The 20,154-nt window shown below is 38.6% G+C and overlaps 1 protein-coding gene across 4 annotated transcripts in view; it reads left to right on the plus strand.

Moving 5' to 3' along the window:
• ABLIM1 (actin binding LIM protein 1) overlaps positions 1–20,154 on the plus strand; it is a 273,956-nt gene that overhangs the window by 81,522 nt on the left and 172,280 nt on the right. For all 4 annotated transcript variants that reach the window (XM_027851947.1, XM_027851948.1, XM_027851945.1 and 1 more), the window contains exon 2: positions 1,208–1,342. In XM_027851947.1, the coding sequence (XP_027707748.1) occupies positions 1,208–1,342 (135 nt within the window). The remainder of the gene's footprint in view (positions 1–1,207; positions 1,343–20,154) is intronic.

The following is a 20,154-nucleotide window of genomic DNA, read 5'->3' on the forward strand; positions in this document are numbered from 1 at the left end:
CTAATTGTGTGACCTTGGGCAAATCCTTTTAGTCCTTTGACCTTGTTTCCTCAACTGTAAAACAGAGATAATAATTCTTTCCTTACCCTATTCATCAAGGGAAGATGAGGAAAGGACTTTGTGATGCCACTTGTGATCACTTACTCTCTCCATTCTCCCCTCTCCACTCCCCCTGCTGAGCTCTCTGGCTTCCTGTAAGTCTCCACTAAAATCCCACCTTTTACATGAAGCCTTCCCGAACCCCTCTTCATTGCGGTGCCTTCCCTCCGTTAACTATTTCCTATTTATCCTTTATATAGATTACTTTGCATATATTTGTTTACCTGTTGTGTCCCTCATTAGATTGGAGGCTCCTTGAGGACAGAGGCCATCTTTCACCTTTTTGTATCCCCAGCACTGAGCACAGTGCTTGGCACATAGTAGGTGCTTAATAAATGTCAGTTGATTGGTTGATTGATTAAATGCTGGAGGAATTCAAAAGAGAAAGAAGAGGGAGAGCTGAATGTAAATCAAGGAAGATTTCATAGAGAAATAATCATGGTGCTTATATTATTTGTGTGTGAGAGAGTTTTGCAGAAGCAGCATGGTAGAGTAAAAAAAAAAAAAGCCTTAGAATTAGAATTGTGAGACCTGGATTCAAGTACTGGCTTATTACCTGTGTAACATTGGGCAAATAATTTATCCTCCCTGGGCCTTGGTTTCCCCAAATGTAAAATCAAGGGTTCAGACTAGATGGCATCTGAGGCCCATTCCAACTCTGGACGTGTGACCCTTTTCTCCTATGATTTGAACCCAGTTCTTTCTGGCTCCTAGGTCACCTTACTATCTGTTATATCCTACTTCTTTATCTATAAAATAGAATTAATAGACCTTATACTACCTATGACATAGATAGAAAGTGACATATGACATAGGAAGACAGTGCCTCATTTACCTTAGAGGACCATAAATGTGGACCATTTTTATTGCCAAAATTACAAATTCTTACATGTAAAATAGAGAATAAATATAACTGCAGCACCTACCTTCCAGGTTTGTTTAGGACCAAGTGAAAAAATGTAAGTAAAATCCTTTGCAAACTTTAATGTACTCTGTCTATGCTATGTCATACTAATAACGATTGATAGCAATATTTGGGCATTCCGGTGATACCTCTTAGCATCAGCACTTTTGCTTATGTTGATGGGATCTTGTTTTTGGTTTTCAGTGGCCCACCCTCAGGACCCTCATCACCCATCAGAGAAGCCTGTCATCCAGTGCTACAAGTGTGGAGAGCCATGCAAGGGTGAAGTGCTCCGGGTTCAAGCCAGGCATTTCCACATCAAATGCTTCACCTGCAAAGGTACTGTGTCCATGTGTTTCCTGGCTTGGCAGTTTAAGAGTCATTATAAGGTTGTGGGATGTTAGGGAAGAAAAGGCACCTAGAGAAGTCACTTCATCTAACTTTCTCATTTAACAAAGGAAGAAACTGAGGCCCAGAAAAGGGAAGGGACTTACTTATCATCACATTTCTCAGACTGGAATTCAAATGTCTCAGCTCTGTCTAGGGTTTTTTTTTCCCCTAGAAACCACATTGCCTCTTTTTTCTCTGCAGTCTATCCCAGAGATGAGGTGAATTTTAAATTTTACACTAGAATAAGAACTGTAATTTATTTTTCTGGTTTAAGCAATGTTCTCCTCACACTATGTCCTATCAAAGACCCTACATTTATTTGTTACTTACAGGGAGTGGTCTAGTAAAAGCCAAAGACTGTGGGTCACCAACCTGAGGATTGGGATATGCAGACCCTCAACCATACCAAAACCACTGTTCTGAGGAGGAAGGTTATACCCTGCCTCATTTTCTCTTGCTTTGTAGAATGCAGAGAATGACTATACAAACCCTTCCTCCATCTTTGAAAACAACAACAGTAAAAACTCAGGCAACCTTTGAGAAGTGAGATTCCAAGCTTCTCATGTCCTCTCACCTATTCTCCTGTTTTCCTGAGTGGATAGTGATGGTAGGTGGTTGAGTAGGCATGAGCCCCCCTTCCTCAAAGATATCTTCCCTCAGAGGGTCTACAAATTTGATATTTGCTTGGATTTTTATTTTTATTTCTTTGGGGGGAGTTAGGCAGTGTGGTCAAGTGACTTGCCCAGGGTCACACAGCTAGTAAGTGCAATGTGTCTGAGGCCGGATTTGAACTCAGGTCCTACTGAATCCAGGGCCGGTGCTTTATCCTAGCTGCTACCTGCTTAGATTTTTAAACTCCCCTTTTAAAATAAAAATAACCCCTGAGAGTTTTAAGCCTAACACCAGTCACTCACACTAGAGTGGACAATTCCTTCCTCAGATGGATGCCAGTTTCCTGTTGGGAAGCATGGAAATTTGATTTTGTGGGGACAAAGGAAGGATAGGTCTGAAGCGCTAGGCATTTACAGGTTGGCCTTAGGAGGGTGCTGGATGCCTGAGGGTGTGGTGGTAAAAGTTTTGGGAAAGGGAGGGTGCCAAAGATGAACTTTTCCTCAGGCCCTAGCAACTAGGCTTGCTAGCATTGGAAATAATTTCTCATTCAACCTTTTGTATAATTATCATCAATTCTCTCACCTATAGATGGGAAGGCATTGGACTCAGTGATTGTTCAGGTCCTTTCTGGCTCTAGAAATTCTAGATTAGGATTCTAATTCTGGTACCTGACTTAGGCCTCTAGCATTGAAGCACATACAAGTATGGATCTTTGGCTGATAGAATTCTTGAAAAGATGCCGTGGTATTTTCTTATGCTATGCATCTGTTCAAAATGGACTTTTCTGGAGTTCTAAAACATTCTCCTCTGGGAAAGAAGCATGTTACAGTGGAAAGAGCACTGACTGGTGTAAGAGTCCCCAGGCTCAAATTCTATTTATGATGCTTACTACCTCTGTGACCTTGGCAGGTTATTTAACTTCCCCAGAATTCTCTTTTTATAACTGTAAAATGAGAGGGTTGTTGTTGATGGCTTCTGCAGCCCCTTCCAGCTCCAGATCTATGATCCTATTATCCTAAGTGAGATTGGGTGACCAAATTTGAAAATAGAAAAATTGGCAAGATCTCTACCTGGTTTATTGATAGTGATCTTAAGCAAGTCATTTCCCCTTAATAGGCTTGTAAAATGCAGAAGACAGAAATTTAATAATTTAAATGAGTAATTTAATTCATATAATGGGTATATTATATAATGGGTATATAATGGGTAATAATTTAAATGGGTAATTTAATTTATAATAAATTTGAATGAGTAATTTAATTATTAAAACTTGAACCATTGACAATCCTAGATTGTTGTGACAAAAGTACTTTATAGTTGCTTAATATGTGAGAGATATACTCATTTGTTGTTGAGTAATTTTTCAGTCATATCTGACTCTTCGTGACCCCATTTGGGGTGTTCTTGGCAAACATCCTGGAGTGGTTTACCATTTCCTTCTTCAGAGAATTAAGGCAAACAGAGGTTAAGTGACTAGCCCAGGTTCACACAGCTAATGAGTGTCTGAGGTAAAATTTGAACTCACCTCTTCCTGACTGCAGGTCCAGCGCTCTATTTACTGAGCCACCTAGCTGACTCCGATTTTAGAAACATATTTAGTAATAATAGCAGCCCACATTTATCTAGTTCTATACATTACAAAGTGCTTTATATATGTGATATTCTTTAGTCCTCATACCACTTCTGTGAGATCAATGTTATTATTATCCCCATTTTACCAAGATGAAAAAACCTGAAACTTGGCTTGCCCCAAGTCATTTAATTAATTAATTAATCTGGGGCGGGATTTGAAGCTCAGTCTTTCTGATGCCAAGTCCAGCACTCTATCTCGATACCAGTGGTACACTCAAATAGAATTATGGATCACTAATCCATGTATAAGGATCCCTGCAGGCTACATATTAATTTAGTTTTAAAATGCAGCATTATCAAGGCTTCTTTATACCCTTCTTCTAGTTAGTATCAGAGCTAAGACTAGAATTCAAGTCTTTATCTCCCTTTGTCATGTTGTTAAGTTTTTTTATTTTTTTCCCTTTCACAGTTTACTGACTCCTGCCAGGTTTTTATTGTATCTTCATATCCTTCAAGGGTTTCCCCAGGACTCTACTAAGACATAGTTAAAGGGAGAGAAGGATTTGAAGCTAGGTAATTTTTCTTCCAACAAATGAGTATTTATTGGATGTATTTTATTTCTGTCATTGCCAATGGAGATTTGTCTCATGTTGTGAAATCTCATGTTTAGAGCTTTGGAAGTCTCTGTTATATATGGTGATAATATCTATTTTGATAATTTGGTGATATTCTAATATATTCTGATAAAGATTCCTAGAGATGATGGAACTTCTAGGAAATGACCTGGGTTTCTGTCTTCTACTCTTTGAATAAAGGGACTAGCTGGCCATTATTTAATCTGTGAAAGGCTGACAGATGGGCCTCATTTGACATAATAAATGTATTACTGAACAGTTGCATTTTTATAAATTGAGTTATGTGTCAAATCCACTAGGAACACTGGCTATTTTAAGGGATCCTTATCTAATGGAATGATTTATTTCTTCAAGTAAATAAACATTGCCTAAACTGTATTTTGTAAATCTGAGGATTGTGATGTTTAAAAAGTTCAAGAGATATAGTTCCTGGTTAATTTAATAATTTTATTAATAATGCCAGCAAGTTTATTAATAAAAGGCTGGTCATTTGACTGTCTCTCTTAGACCAAAGACCCCTCATGGCAGTAGGCTCACAGTTTATATGCTCTTGGAAAAGTAGGTGTTTCTGAGGATGACAATCAACTCTGATTGGTTAACAGTAATGAGAGAATGAATATTCCAATGAGTGGCTGGGCAATATTACACTAAGGGTCTTGGGGTACATGACTTATTGAATCACCTATGATTTATTTCCATTTCACCTGCTGACAAAAGAAAGAATCAACATTTTCCCAGACCTGAGTAAATACAATGAGCAAGGATCCTCCCATTAGCCCAAACTTAAAATTTATTTTTCTGCCTGATTAGATCTTGACCTGGGTAAATCTTTGAGAAAGATTTCCCACACTGGTTGATTTCTGGATGAGGACGTAGAAAAGGGGAAAATTTAATAATTAGTTATTAATATAAGAGAGAAATGATAATTTCTCTCAGGAGGGAGTATTGTGTGGTCATAAGAATACTAGATGGAGACAGACCTGGATTTGAGTCCCAGTTTCTGCTATTTGTGACTTGGAATGAATCATTTAATCTCTAGAATCTCAATTTTCTTGTTCTTTAAAATGGGTTTCATTTTGAGGGAAAGCACTTCGTGGTCTCTAATGACCTGAAGAGCAGGTTATTAAATGGAAATTAAAGTTGTTATCTTTACTTTCAGTTAGAGGTTGGCTTCCAGTGAAAGATTAGCAAAATCAAGTTCTGCTTTGTGGATAGAATCAATGAAATATCTTTGTACCACTGGTTTTATGCATAAATAAAATAAGCAGCAGTCTGCTGGCCCTTCCTCCACCCACCTTTGTCCTCTAAGGATAAAGCTTTCCCTTCTATAATTAGGATATAAGACTTAAAAATATCATGATTCCAATACAGGTTTTGATATTGAGAAGGCCAAGGGAGCAATAGAGCTTGGAGTGCCTGAATTGGAGTGGGATATTATTGGAGGAGCACATGGAAGCATAAACTAACCATAGACTTAAGTGACTTCATGGTTTTTCTCTAAGCTGGTCTTGGGTGTATGTGTAGTAATGGAGAGCGGGAACACAATGAATTTTCCTTATTTCCCATAATGTTTGACAAGTTGGAATCAAGAGTTGATGGGTTAAATTTGCATTTCAACTGATCCCCTTAGAAAATAATCACAGTGGTCAGCAAAGGCAGGGTATATTTGTGGCATATTGTCAGTATTAGTTGTTAAATATGTGATGAGGTAGGGGAAATTTTAAGACTCTTTCACATATATTTTGGCCCTTTTGTTTCCCACAACAATTCATTTAATGTAGCAACGCAAGTGATGGGCTAAGCAATGCTTAATGAATTAAACAATAAATTTAATAGAAGCTGCTAAAAATAATAATTCTAATAATCTAAATTCCAGTGACTTTCTTTTATCTCTAGGATCAAATACACACTCCATTCTTTGACATTTAAAGTCTTTTAGGATTTGGCTCCAACCTACCCTCACAGTCTTCTTACAGAACAAAATATCTAATTTTTCCAAGTAGCATTTAAATGTGAATGGTTTGCTGCAATTCCCACTGTGCTTTTTCACCTTCAGTTTCCCAAGGAGCATCTGCAATGCCAAATTTTAATTAAAATTAATTAAAATTAGAAGACATATGGTTGTGAAGAATCTGAAGTCTCCTAATGTCCTGAAATGAAGAGGATCTATAGTAAAAGACCCAGCTGTTAAATGTAGTGTTAAGTCAGATTGGTGGATGGCATTGACAAGAGATACTTTAGTAAAAGTCTGTTATCCTGAAGCTCTTGTATAAGCTGGTTCTCCCTGTATGGCATATTTTTAACCTCCACATCATTGGAGGTCAGGCTCCTTTGGGCCTGTTCGACAGGGACTCTGTAAGTATCTAAGACTGTCATTTACAGTAAATTCTACAGGGAGTTATAAAAAAAAGGGATTGGGTAAAGGCATATGAAGCTTAGTTCCCCTCCCTTGAGTGTTTTTCTTAGGGAAAGCAAGAACAGTGGAACTTTAAGAGATAAGAGTCACACAGTGGACAGGAGCCAACGGGGTGATATTGGTGGGGACAGATTGACTTTCATATGTAGTAATGACCCTCAGGGGAATAGAAGAAGGCAGTGGGTAGGAGCCTTTGCTTTTTTTCTTCCTTTGTCACTAGCTCTACTTTCTCTCTATCCCTCCCTCTAACCACTCTTTGACCTTAGCCACATTTGCTTTTATTTTTTTCCGTAGTGCAGTATTTATCTTGTTCTGTTACTATTGTGTAGTTATATTGTGACATCATGTGATTTGAGTTAATAAAAAGTTCTTTTTTTCCCATTTTGGAGAGTTGTTACTAGTCAGGGTAGGAGATTTATCAAATGAACTGACTGATGGACCCCAGAACACCCATCAGAAAGGTGGTGATCTGTATAAAGACAAAAGGCCATTTATATGCCTCCAAGTAAATAGCAGGCCAAGGAGTGAAGTGAAGGCCAGAGATCTGTTCTCAAGTGGAAAAGAGCCCATAGAGGTGTCCAGGGAATAGTCAGGAAGTGAGCAGTCTGTCCAAGAATCTGTTCAAGAAGTCCAAGAAGACATTCTGATGGTGGACATGACAAATATTTTATTTTATTTTTATTGATGACTTTTGTTTTTATATTACACATATTTCCAAATATATCCTTCCTTACCTCTCCTGCCCAATAATACTTGCCTTATAATAAAGATTTAAGAAGAATGAGGAAACAAAAATGAGTGCAGAAAAAGCAAATATGTTGACTGTTTCTGACTGTTCCTGTATGTTCCCCCACACCCATAGTCCCCCATCTCTTCAATGAAAAGAGATCTATTTTCTCAATATGTCTCAAGAAGCAAGTTTGGTTGGTGGGGTATGGGCCCAAGAAGAACTGTGCCACTCACCTAAAGAAAGAATTTGAGTCCCATTTGTCCCTGGGGCCCAGAAAACCCTTAAACTTTCCTTGAACTCATTTACTTGGTCAAAGAAGTCTTAAGTGGTGGCCTGAGGCTATAATCCACTCAACTGGCCTTTCCTTATCATCTAGGCCCTGTCTTCCAGTTCTTTGTTATCCTAATTTAAGCCTAACCCTCTATTGTCTATTACTAGTCTAATAGCCCAGGGTTCCCATCCTTGATCTCATCCAGACCCATTCAACCTCTTTCTTATCTTCTAGGCCCTCTTCCAGTTCTTTGTGCCTAGCCCTCCATTGTCTGTTCCTATTTGACCCCTTTCTACCTCCCAGACACTCCCATCAGGATTCTCCCAGGACCCTTCCCCCAGTCACCCCAGCTTCAAGATCCTCCTCCTAGCCCCTCCTCCGGTCACCCTAAACTACTTGGCTCTATATAAGATCCATCCTGGCCACCATTTAGGGGCTGAGACTTCCTCATGCCTACTCATCCTTATGAGCTTCACAAATGGTCCAGAGTCCTTAGAGTCTGGCCTATCCAGCTCATCTTTAATAAACCTTGTCTTTGGCTGAAAGAACACTTGGGTTGAATTTTTTCAGACAGGACCCACATGTTGTGATTTTGGGATCCCAGCACCCCTAGCATCTACACCTCAACATAATGACATATTGTTCCTTTTTCTTTTACTGTTCCTTACATGTATTTATTGGAGTCATTGTAATAATATTTTCCTGATTCTATTTATTTTACTCTGCATCAGGGCATGTTTCTCACATTTCTCTGAATTCTTCCCATTCATCATTTCTTACAGTATAGTAACGTTTCATTACATTCATATATCACAGTTTGTTTAGTCATTCCCCAGTTAATGAACACTTTTTTTTCCTGCCTCTTTGCTACCACAGAAAGCACTGCTATAAATATTTTGGTGTTTTTGGAGCTTGTCTTTGACCTCCTTGAGGTATATGCTAAGCAGTGGGATCTCTTGGTCAAATTTTCATCTTTTTAAAAAAAAATTGCAAATTGGTCTACAAGTGGTTAGACTGATTCACAGCTCCACCAACCATGTATTAGTATTTGTCTTCCCTTATCCCCACCAGTTTTCTTATTCATTTCTGTCTTTTGTCATCTTTGAGGACCTATTATGGGTGAGATGAAACTTTAGCATTCTGTTGTGGTTTGGGGTTGCTGGGAACCCTGAAATGCAAGGGTACAGAATGAGTCTGCCTCAAAAGAATTCAACCACTCAAGCCTTCCAGTCAAAGTAGTGAGGTTTTATTATGACACCTGTTGGGTGGACAAGATTTCCAGCAAATCTGTGAATTTGATAGGGACAAGACTAATACTTATGTACAAGAAAAGACTGTGGGAAGATCTGGATGGGATCAAGGAGTAGAAAGTAGCCTGAGGTGGTCCAGAGGCAACAGAGGAAGGGTCTGGATAGGATTAAGGAGTGGTAAGTAGCCTGGGGTGGGCCAGGTGCAGACAATGAAAGGCTGGGCTGGAAGGTCACAACGAAAGGACAATTGAAAGAATTATACTGGGATGGGCTGGATGCCTGAGAGACTGGGGTGCTGAAATGTGTGAGAAAGTTCAAGGACTGAAGGTCTTTCCCTTTTTAGGGATTCAGGTCCCATACTTCTTCAGTTACAATATAAGTTTAATAGGATATCTATCTACATAGTGATTCTGAGTCACCTTTTATGTAATTTATCTTGATTATTTTCAAGAGATACTTCAATATTTCAATAAATACTTAAGTATTTCAATTTTCTGCCAGAAGCTATGTGGTCTTAAATAGTTATAAGAAAGGAATAGAACAAGAGTCATGAACTCCTGTGGAAGTCTGATGAATTCTATGGACCTCTCCTAAGAACAGTGTTTTAAAATGCATACAATACAAATATATGGGGTTACAAGAGAAGACCAACTATACTAAAATTCAGTTATAAAAACATTTTTAAAAAAACAAGTTAACAGACTCAAGAGCCCCTGGAATAGAAGATCTTTAGAAAAAAAAGATGCTATTAAATGTTGTGCTGCATGGCTTGGTAACAAATGTCACTGATGAGAGAAGCTTTGGTCAAACTCTCTTGTCCAAAAGCCCTTGCCTAAGTTGTTGTCACTTCTTGTTTTGTGCTATTTTCAACCTGCACTTTATCAAGCTTCCTTTTTGGCATGGACAGCCTGGATAGATGCTATTTGTGAGCTCAAGTAGAGAGCTGATAATGAGAGGAGGAAAAGCACTGTCTCATGCCTGAGAGGTAAGCTCTGTCTTTAGAATGAGATCCATGTTAGATCATTTTGTTCGTAACTCACTGAAAAACAGAGTAGTATGAAAAAGAAGAATAAAACCTGGCAGGGAAAACAAATGAAAAGTAGCTGCCCTGACTTTTCTAGCAGTCTCCCTATCCAATGTGTGGAACAGTAAGGACTAATAAATTATAACAGATGCATTTTTTTTATTTTTCTTGCATTCTATTGAAGATGTAAGGTCATTGCAGTCAAAGGTCATTACTTTAATGGGGTCTATCTACACTGGCATTCTTTGCATTATCTCAGGAGAAAGACAATGAATGAACAATATAAAAAATGAGTTGAGATAAAGGGGGAATGTTTAAGACTAAAAATTATAGGATCTATAAGAATTGGAAGAGATGTTGGAGACCAGCTAATTCAATATCCTCATTTTGCATGTGAGAATACTTAGGCCCAGAGAAGGGAAATTACTTGCCAAAGGTCAATAAGATTCAACAATGTTTGTTAAGCTCCAGCTATGGGCAAGGCACTGCTCTAGAAGCCCTAGGTGATGCAAAAATAAAAACAATTTTTGCTTTCAAGAATCTTATGTTTTACCAGGGTGGGAATAGAAGTTAAATGTAAATGAGTAAATACAAAGTATATGCAGTTTTGTTGTTGTCGTTCTGGATTTGGATTTCATTAATGTAGGGAGCGCCCAGGGAGGAAATGCCTTATATTTATTCTTCATAGGGTAGTGGATAGGCCACTTACTATAGGGTCAGAAAGGTCTATGTTCAGGTCTTATCTCAGATGCTTACTGTGTGACCCTGGTTAAGTCACTTAGACTCTCCTACTTCATTTTCCTCATCTATAAAAGGAGAGGGTTATATTTGATGGTTTCTAGGGTTATATTTGATGGTTTCTAGGGCCCCCTCCATCTCTGAACCTCTTATTTTTTCCTGTGCAACCAATAGTCTTAAGACTAAGAGAGTTGCCTTAAGCATTGAAAGGTTAAATAATTTGCCTAGTGTCACTGAGCCAATTATGTGTCAGACAGGACTTGATTGTGGGTTTTCCTGACTCCAAAGTTAGCTCTATATCTACCACTCTATGGTAAGTCTCATAATACAAAGTCAACAATCATTTATTAAGTACTTACTATGTTCTAGGCATTGTCCTAAGCAGTGGGAATACAAAGAAAGGCAAAAAGATAGCCATTGCCCTCAAGGGGCTTACATTCTAAAGGGAGAGACAAGCTATAAAAACTAGACTTATACAAGATAAATACCGAGTAGATGGAAAACACCCTGAGAGGGGAAGACATTAGCAGCTAGAATTACTGGTTTAAAAAAAAAACCCAACACGATCTCCTGAATCTCAAAAGCAAATCATGGAAATTAAGAGGTGGAAGTGAGGGGACAAAATATTCCAATGTGGGAAATGGGTTGTGCAAAGGAAATGGAGTGTCATATTTGAGGAACTACAAATAGAACAACGTTGATGGAATACAGAATACATGGAATGAATCAATGTGTAAGAAGATTGGAAAGGCAGGAAAGGGCCAGGTTATGAAGAGCATTAAATGCCAAAGTGGTTTGTATTTAATAGTCCTGGAAGTAATATGGAACTACTGGAGCTTATTGAGCCAAGGGGGAGTAGAGTGACAATGATTCAGACCTATATTTTAGGAAGATCACTTTTTCAGCTGAGTGATGGATTGGATTCAAGTGGGGAAAGACTTGAGGTAGGCAGTCTAGTTAGAAGGGTAGTTCAATAGCCCGGTGAGAGGTGATGAGGGACTACAATACATCTGTGATTGTAGGGCCCAATGTATGGCACATAATAGGCACTTAATAAATGTTCATTGATTGTTTGCAGAGTGCACTAATAACTGAGTGAGTCTAGAAAGGCTTTGGGTCAAAGATGGCGCCTGACCTGTGCTTTTATAAGGTACTATCCTTACAATCTGAAGGAAGCTGAGGATTCTAAGGGGCAGATGAGATCACTTCTGCAAAGGCACAGATGTAAGAATTGGAATTTCAAGTAAAAGGAACAGCCAGTATAACAGTTTGGCTAAACTAAAGAGTTTGTGAAGGGGGACAATGTGAAAGAAGACTAGCAAGAGAGATGGGAATGAGATTATGATGGGTTTTCAATACTGAGATGAGGAGTATGGATTTTTTTTCCTAGTGACAGTTGAAATCATTGTAGATTTTTGAGTAGAAGTATGATATGGTCAGATCTATATTTTAAGAATATCCATTTTTCAGTCATGTGCCGGATGAATTAGAGGGGTAAGAGACTAGAAGCAGAATGTAAAATTAGAACACCACTGTAAACGTCCAGGTGCAAGGCAATGAGGTTTTAAGTAGTATAAATGCCATGTGAGTAAAGAGAAGAGGACAAATATGAAAAAAAGTTGTGGAGGTGGAATTGACAAGACTTGACAATTGATTGGCCATGGGAATTGAGGAAAATAGAAGTGTTATAAATGACTCCAAGGTTGCTAACCTGAATGACTAGATGGATATTAATTCCAACATCAGAAAGAGAAGGTTAGAGGAGAATGGGTTTGAGAGGAAATACAATAAGTTCTCTTTTGGCCAATTTGAACTTGAGATGCCACTAGGATATCCAAGAAGAGCTGTCTAGAAAACCATCAGTAGTATGGTAATAAGAGTAAGTGACAAAACCAAGATTCAAACCCAGGGTTTTTTTAATACCAAAATCAGTTCTTCAATATGCTATCTTTACCACCAAAGAGAGCAGAGCTTTTAAAGTACTTTGGACACTTTAGGGGAAAAAATGATTAAACATTTATGTTTGAATGAATTATAACTATAGGATGTACTTTTTAACAGTATTATTATCTAATTGTTAACTGTTCCCTCAGGACCTCTAGTATGGAAGGTTTGGGGTCAGTCTGGATTTTGTGAAAGGTCTTTTTTTTTTTTTTTTGCCTTCTTTGTATCTCCAGTGTTTAGCAGTGTCTGGTACATAGTAAATGGTTAATAAATGTTTATTGACTAACTGACTTAGAAAATGTAACCCTTCCCAGAGAACATTTTAGTAGCTTTGCTACCTGCTTAGGTCTTTGTAAGATGTTTACCAAATGAGGATCTTTCTAAAGAGAGCTATATGCATCATGATGGAAGCACTGGAGAAAAACCCTGATTAAATGATCTAGGTGGAACAAAGGATGCTATTTGACTTTTTGGCATAGCTTTAGTTTAATAGATAAAAATAGGGTTAGGATGTTACTGGTGTAAGTGAGGTACCCTGTGTGGATGTGTGGTCATGCATGCACACATGCGCAGGCATCCATATTCGAAGTTTAGGGGCCTATGAAGGACGGAGTTAATGATTCATACAATCAGTGGCAAATTTAAATGAAATGTCATGATATATTAGCTGATATTTGCATATAGCACTTTAAAGTTGGCAAAGGTCTTAGTATACATTAGCACATTTGATGCACTAATATTTCACCTGAAATTGTGAAAAATGATAAAAATGATGAACTTGACTCATGCCCTGGGCAACTTAAATACATGCAATTTCACCCAATCTTTTAGGGCTAAAAGATGATAAAATTTCTTTAGCCTCAAAGAAGATTAAGGCACCATCTTAGATGTAAAGGTGATTGTCCTGCTGTAACTGATTTCCAAACAAAGACATTTCACAATGTCTCTCAGTAACTTGTTTTCATTTGTAATCATCTTTTTAGTCAATGCCTTTTTCATCACATAATCTATAAATTTCTAGGTGCCCTTTAACTCTTGTTCTGTCCTCTTGAAGCAATTTGATTACAACTTTTCCTCAAAATTCATATCCCTGAAGACTATTTATCAGACCCCTTCTTCTCTGGACTAATCTCAACCTCTTCAACCTTTTTGCTGAAGTGGTATTTCCCAATCCTTTCATCATTCTGTTGCTGCCCTCTAATCCTGTTTGAAATTCTTCTCATCCCTCTTAGAACATAGAGCCCCAAACTGATCACAATGCTAGACTTGGTATTTAGAGCCTTCTTTGTGGTGCCAAATATAAGGCAAAGGACAATCTATTGCTATAAATAACCAGCTTGGCTTAAATTTAACTCTGTGTTAAGTTGTTATTAGCTTCAGCTGCTAGAGAACTTCCACAGATCTTCCCTCTGTGGCTCTTATGGTGTTTTTGGGAAGGGAGGGCAATGCAGATGGTAAACTGGCTTAGTACCACTATTTTCTTGCCAATCAGATACTTTTAGAAGCAGAGACCAAATTTCAGGGCCTAAAGAGACTTGATATACAGAAGTGCTGTTCAGCATATGCTCCTTGTGAAATATATGCTACTGGTCCACTGAACCCCGCCTCACAGATATATTGTAGATTCCTAAAGAACCCTGGGGAGTCTGTTAGGAAAAGACCTATGATTTCATTGGAATAGGGAACTCCCTCAGCCAATGCAGATTCAAAAAATGCTGTGTATGGCATAATCTTAGAGGATTGTCTGGAGCACTGATGGTAAGGTGACTTGTGTAGGGTCACACAGCCAGGATGTCGAACCCAGGTCTTGCATACTCGGAAGGTGGCTCACTGTGTCATGCTGCTTTTCTCACAATGTAACAAAGAGGAAAATTCTGGCATTGTTTTAGTTCTCATTCCTGAGAAATATGTGAGATCAGCATTATACTTTGGGCATCCCTCCAGAATTAGATATTATCTCTAGCCTGATGGAGCTCATGATCTATTTGGAAAGACAAGAAATATGAACATAATCAATAAATAACAAAATAGGATGATAGTAGAAGGGATGCTGCAAGGTATTGTATGGTAGGTTGGTGAGTGAGGATCAAATGAGATAAGGTGTGTAAAGAACTTCACAAACCCTAAGGTGCTAGCTATTATTATTATTATTACTAGCACTGTTGTGTTTAAGTTAATTGTTCAGAAAGTAAGTACTATGGATCCAAACTGAGGATCCCCTTGTGTTAAGGAATCAGTGAAGGATTCATGAAGAAAGTAGGGCCTGCTAGACTTTGAGAAATGGTGGAGCTGTGAGAGTGGAATTCTGAAGATGCCATTTCAGGCAGGGGAGGGAATGGTTGAAGAACAGGCATGGAGATAAGAATAAGCACATTGGGTTTGTGAGAGAGTGAATACATCAATATGGTTGCAATGGAGGATGTGTACTGGGGAGTAGTAGCAGATGAAGTTAAAACAGGCTGGGAGAAGCTCATAGAAGGGCCTTAATTGCCAGGTTTCAGAGTTCACATTGTATTTGGTAGATGATGAAAAGCCATCAAATATTTTGAAAATACTATTACAGCAAGATTAATGTGGTGGCAATGTACATGATGAATTAAAGGGCCTAATGCAAACAGGCAAAGCTGACCTCAAAGGGATCAGACTGGTGGAATGTAACCCATGGCTGGAATATGTCTCTAGATGAGTATACCTTGTTCAAAAGAAAATCTGGGGGCCTGTATATTAAGAAAGTATACTCAGGAAGAAATCTCAAAACCAGAGGGAGGGAAGCATGCTGCAAAAGAACATTTGGAAGATGGTCAATGGAGAAAAAAACAGAACATTTTTGTTATTTTGAGTATTGCTATGGACCACTTGAGGAAAAGAAATAAGGAGTTCATGAAACAAATCATAAGCCTGGCACAGACGCATAAGATAATAGTTATGGGAGAGGAATATTCATTAAATCAGCCTCCTGGTGGAATTTTCCCCTTGGAAAAAGCAGAACTTTTTTTTTACTTGCCTTAATGATATTGTCCTTCTTCAAAAAGTGGAGAAATCAGTAAATTCTTACTAATATGGAAGAACTTGATACTAGGGAAGAAATTATGGGAACCATTGGGGAAGTGACTGCTCTCTCTTAAAATTTGTAACAGAAAAGAAGATAGCTGGGCAAAGTCTGGTGTACACACTAGATTTTGGGAAGGCAGGTTTCAAAGGATTTAGAGGAAAGATAGGTAGAATTCCATGGACTAAAATTCCACAGGGAACATCAACCGAAGAGGGATGGAAAATTCTCAAGAATAAAGTTCTGGGGGCAGTTAGGTGGTAAAGTGGATAGAGTACAGGTCCTGGAGTCAGGAGGACATGATTTCAAATTCCGCCTCAGGCACTTGATACTAGCTATGTGACCCTGGGCACGTCACTTAACCCCGTTGCCTGCCCCCCCAACCCCAAAAAAGAAGAATGAAGTTCTGAAGACATAAAGGGAAACAATTCTGATGAGGAGAAAGAAAATGAGAGTGTCCGAAGAAAACTCACCAACTAACAGATTTTTTTAAAAAACATATATATATATATAAAGTAGAAGAAAACCTGGTAAAAGATGGTAGGTAACCTGGCAAATACAAAAACATGGCATGCAGTATGAATATGAGAAATGACAGGCATTTTGAGAATTGAAGTTCAGAGGGATAAGCATTTCCTTAACCCTAAGAGCAATTTGCACCTTTACAATCTTTGAGCCTGAAGAGGAGCTTGAGTCACACCCGGGAGCCTAAGTTAGGAAGAGGCCAGACCTGTGAGAGAACAGACTGAGAGACAGGGTTGTAGGTGGGGGGGAAAGCATGGTGAAACAGCATCCCCAACCCAGCCCAGGATCCAAGCTGAACTGGAAAGTATTGAAGGCACTGGGATAACAAAAGATAGAGGAAATGAGAAGAGTGGCAGAGTTGCAGCAGAGAAGGGAGAGATTGAACTGAGCCATCAGCTCTCTGCAGGTATCTCAGAGCAGAACTCAAATATTACTAGTTTTACCTACCTCTTCAAAGATGGAGGGAAATTACCAATTAAAAAAAAAAATAGTCTGCTCTTTCTCCAACTTTGTCTCTTCATGCCTGTCCAGTTATAAACACAATAATGAGTTCTGCTCACTTCTTTTATCTAAACATTTTGTAATATCCTTATGTTGCCTCAATACACAAAAGTTTAAAATTAGCATAGAGAGCTAAATCTCTGTCTGAATGTTAGGAATTTTCCTAACTAGGGGCTCTGAGCTGTTGTGATGTTACCATGTTTTTGTCTGATATAAACTTTGTAAAACAATAAAGGAAGGGAACACTTGGCCCAAGGGCATCTTTTTGCCCCTAGGCTAAAAAATAATCTTATTGTTACAACTGGGAATTGCTGATCACATCTCTAGAGAGAAGGGGTGGTAGGGAGGAAAGGGTGATGGTCAGAGAAAATATCACACCCTAGCCCACCCTCAAGGGAAGAGAAAAGGAAGAACTGGGAAAAGCTCAGCTCTGCCCTATCCATCAGGGAAGAGAGTACCAGCTAGTCAATACTATACTCCACAATACTATACACCATATGGTTATAAGCTTAGGACAACAAAAGATTTAAGAGCAACATGGGAGAGAAAAGAAGGGATGGAACCACTGCTTGGAATGTATGGGATGATAACTGACAACAGAGAAGAAGCAAAGATGCTCTATTTTTTGCTTCTCTTTTCTCTGCTAAGGACGTTATTATGGGAAAGGACACAATGAAAATGGCTAAGAGTTAGCAGCTACCTAAGATAAGTCAAAACATTGTAAGAGACTACATAGCTGCTTTTGATGGATTCAAGGCACCTGAATCAGATCAGCTACATCCTTGGGTACCAAAAAAACCAAAAACAAAACAAAAAAACTAATGGATGTGATTAATGAGCACTGTCAATAATCTATGAAAAATGATTAAGTGTGAGAGAGGTTTTATAGAATTTTAGAAGAGCAAATGGTGTCCTGAATATTTTTTAAAGCCTTAAATTCTTGGGAAAGTTTTAGAACAGATTATTAAAGGGATGCTTAGTGAACATAAAGAAGATGAAACTGTGGTCCAAAATGGTGAGAAAGACATATCAAAAACAGGTCATGTCAGACTAACCTTAATTTCCTCTTTTGGCAGTGTTACTAAGAAAGGAAATCAAGGGAATTCTCTAGAATATGGTGGTTTACTTAACTTTTAGCAAAGCATTTATTTAATATTATTCTTGTGGAAAAGATGGAGAGAAGTGAGATAGATGAAAATAGAATTAGATAAATAGAGAACTGGTTGAATAGCCAGTTTGAATAGACTCAAAGAACAGTTATTAATGGTTTGATGTCACTTTGGAAAAGGGTCTCTATGGAGTAGTTCAGGAATCTGTGTAATTTAATTTTTTTTTATCAATAACTTTTTTGAAGGAATGTGTAGCATGTTTGTCAAATCTGTAGATGACCCAGAGTTGAGAGGAATATACTCACACACTGGAAAACATTGAGGATACAAAAAGATCTCAGTATTGGGCTAAATTCAGTATGGTGAGATTTAATAGTGATAAACATAAAGTCTTTTACTTGTGTTCAAAATTTGAATGAACAAATACAAGATGGTGGAAGCATGGTTAGTTTCTTGTGGGAAAAGATATGTGTGTATAAACTAGCTCACTTAGCCTTCAGCTTTCTTTCTTATTGAGCCATCCACCTAGTCTTATTTCATGCTCTGCCTGCTTTGGAGCAAGTAAGCCCTTCATCATCATCCTCCACCTCTTTCCTTTCTCCTCCTCATTTACCTCCTCCTCTCCAACCCCCAGTTTTCCATATTCATGCAATTGAAAAACTTTTATGTGGACAAAGGATTGGACTTGTTTTCTTTGTCCTTAGAAGGACAGATGAGGGGAAGTTGCAAAGAGGCAGACAAACTTAATGTCAGGGAAAAATGAAATAATTAGAGGTTAATTAGACTAAAGTGTAATGGCCTGCTATAAGAGGTAGGGAAGTCCCATTTATTCCTGTTGTTCTTCAAGCAGAAGCTAGATGACCGCTTGTTGAGTATGTTGTAGTGGATAGGAATTCTTTTTCAGATACAAGTGAGGAGGGTTTCATTCAGTTTCCGAAGCCGAGATCTTTTGTCCTTTTTCACTTTGCACCTTTTCACCATAAGGAAAACCCTTAAATTTTTAGATTCCCCTTACCTCCCAAAGCATCGGCCTCTCAGATGCGCTTTCCTCCCTGCCCTAAAAAGAACCTGGCTCCTGTTTGTCTCTCTTTATCTCTCTTTGAAAGCTAGCCTCACCTTTTAATCTTATTCAAATGCACCTTAGCCCCTAGCCCTAAAAAGAAGTTTGTCTACCAGTCCCAGCTCCCTTTGAAAGCAAACTTCCCCTTTCCAGTTCCCTTCATTATCTAAACTCATTGTCTGTTCAATCTCTCAGACCTTCCAAACAGAATTCTCACCTGGACCCTTTTTCCCAACCACCTTCCCGCTTCAACTGGCCTTTCATTGTGGCTACACCCAATCTCCCCTCCCTTCCATAGGAAGGTAAAAACCTTCCTATGACCCCTGGCCATTTCCCACCCTTAATCCTAGCTAGGCGCCATGAGGTCCAGGACCTAGGAGTTCTGTTCACCCCAGCTTACTAGTCACTCCTATCCAGATCTCCCTAGGCCCTTCCTCCCATCACCCCAAACTACTTGGCCACTCCTACATCCCTCCCACAGTTTTTTTTACTATATTTAAGATCCACCTTAGCCCCCATTCAGATGCTGAGAATCTCACGCCCAAAAGGCTGAGACTGTCTCATGCTCCCTTGTCCTCATGGGCATCACCTGGCCTATATGTGATTTATCTTTAATAAACTTTTTCTTTGGCTGGAAGAAGATTTGGGTTGAATTCATTCAGGCAGACTTGGCGCCGTGATCTTGGGGTGCCTCTGCATGTAGGAGCACCCCAAAACCCTACACCTCTTCACAAGTAGAACTAAGATGCCCACTAAGGTCCCTTTGAATTCTAAAATTTGATGATTCGGCATGCACAATGGATTGGACTTAATTAAAGGCCCCTTAAGGACTTCAGCTTGGAAATGCTTTTGGGCCGGTTCCAGTTACTGTTTATATTATACACTACATAGAACTTCCCTTTTTTAAAAAAAAAAAAAGGATTTTTTTCAGCTAGTAAAATTTTCCTTCCCCAGTCTAGTCACTTCACCCTGTTGTAGAGAGGAGAACAAAGAGCAGGGCTGCCCAGGCATGATCCAAATTATATATACATGTTAAAGACATTGTTTCAGTAAGCCTAAAAGGTGGAATTGGGTTAAATACATTTATCATTGTCAGTTTGCTTCCTGCAAGACACAATATTAACTTGAGTCAGTGAATATAGATGAATCCTCTATTCCTCTTTACTTGATTGTTCCTTAAGTACCTCTGAACCACAGGAGACTGTCAAGAAAATGCTGATTAAGATGTTACAGGAAAATTCAATTTGATAAACGTTTATTGAGTCCTTATTTATCCTTAAGGAGCTTACATTCTGCAGTGCCTAGGTCATGGTAAACATTTAATA

This window comes from Vombatus ursinus, unplaced genomic scaffold (assembly GCF_900497805.2).
Source record: "Vombatus ursinus unplaced genomic scaffold, bare-nosed wombat genome assembly UNPS02009205.1, whole genome shotgun sequence".
Classification (NCBI taxonomy): Eukaryota; Metazoa; Chordata; class Mammalia; order Diprotodontia; family Vombatidae; genus Vombatus; species Vombatus ursinus.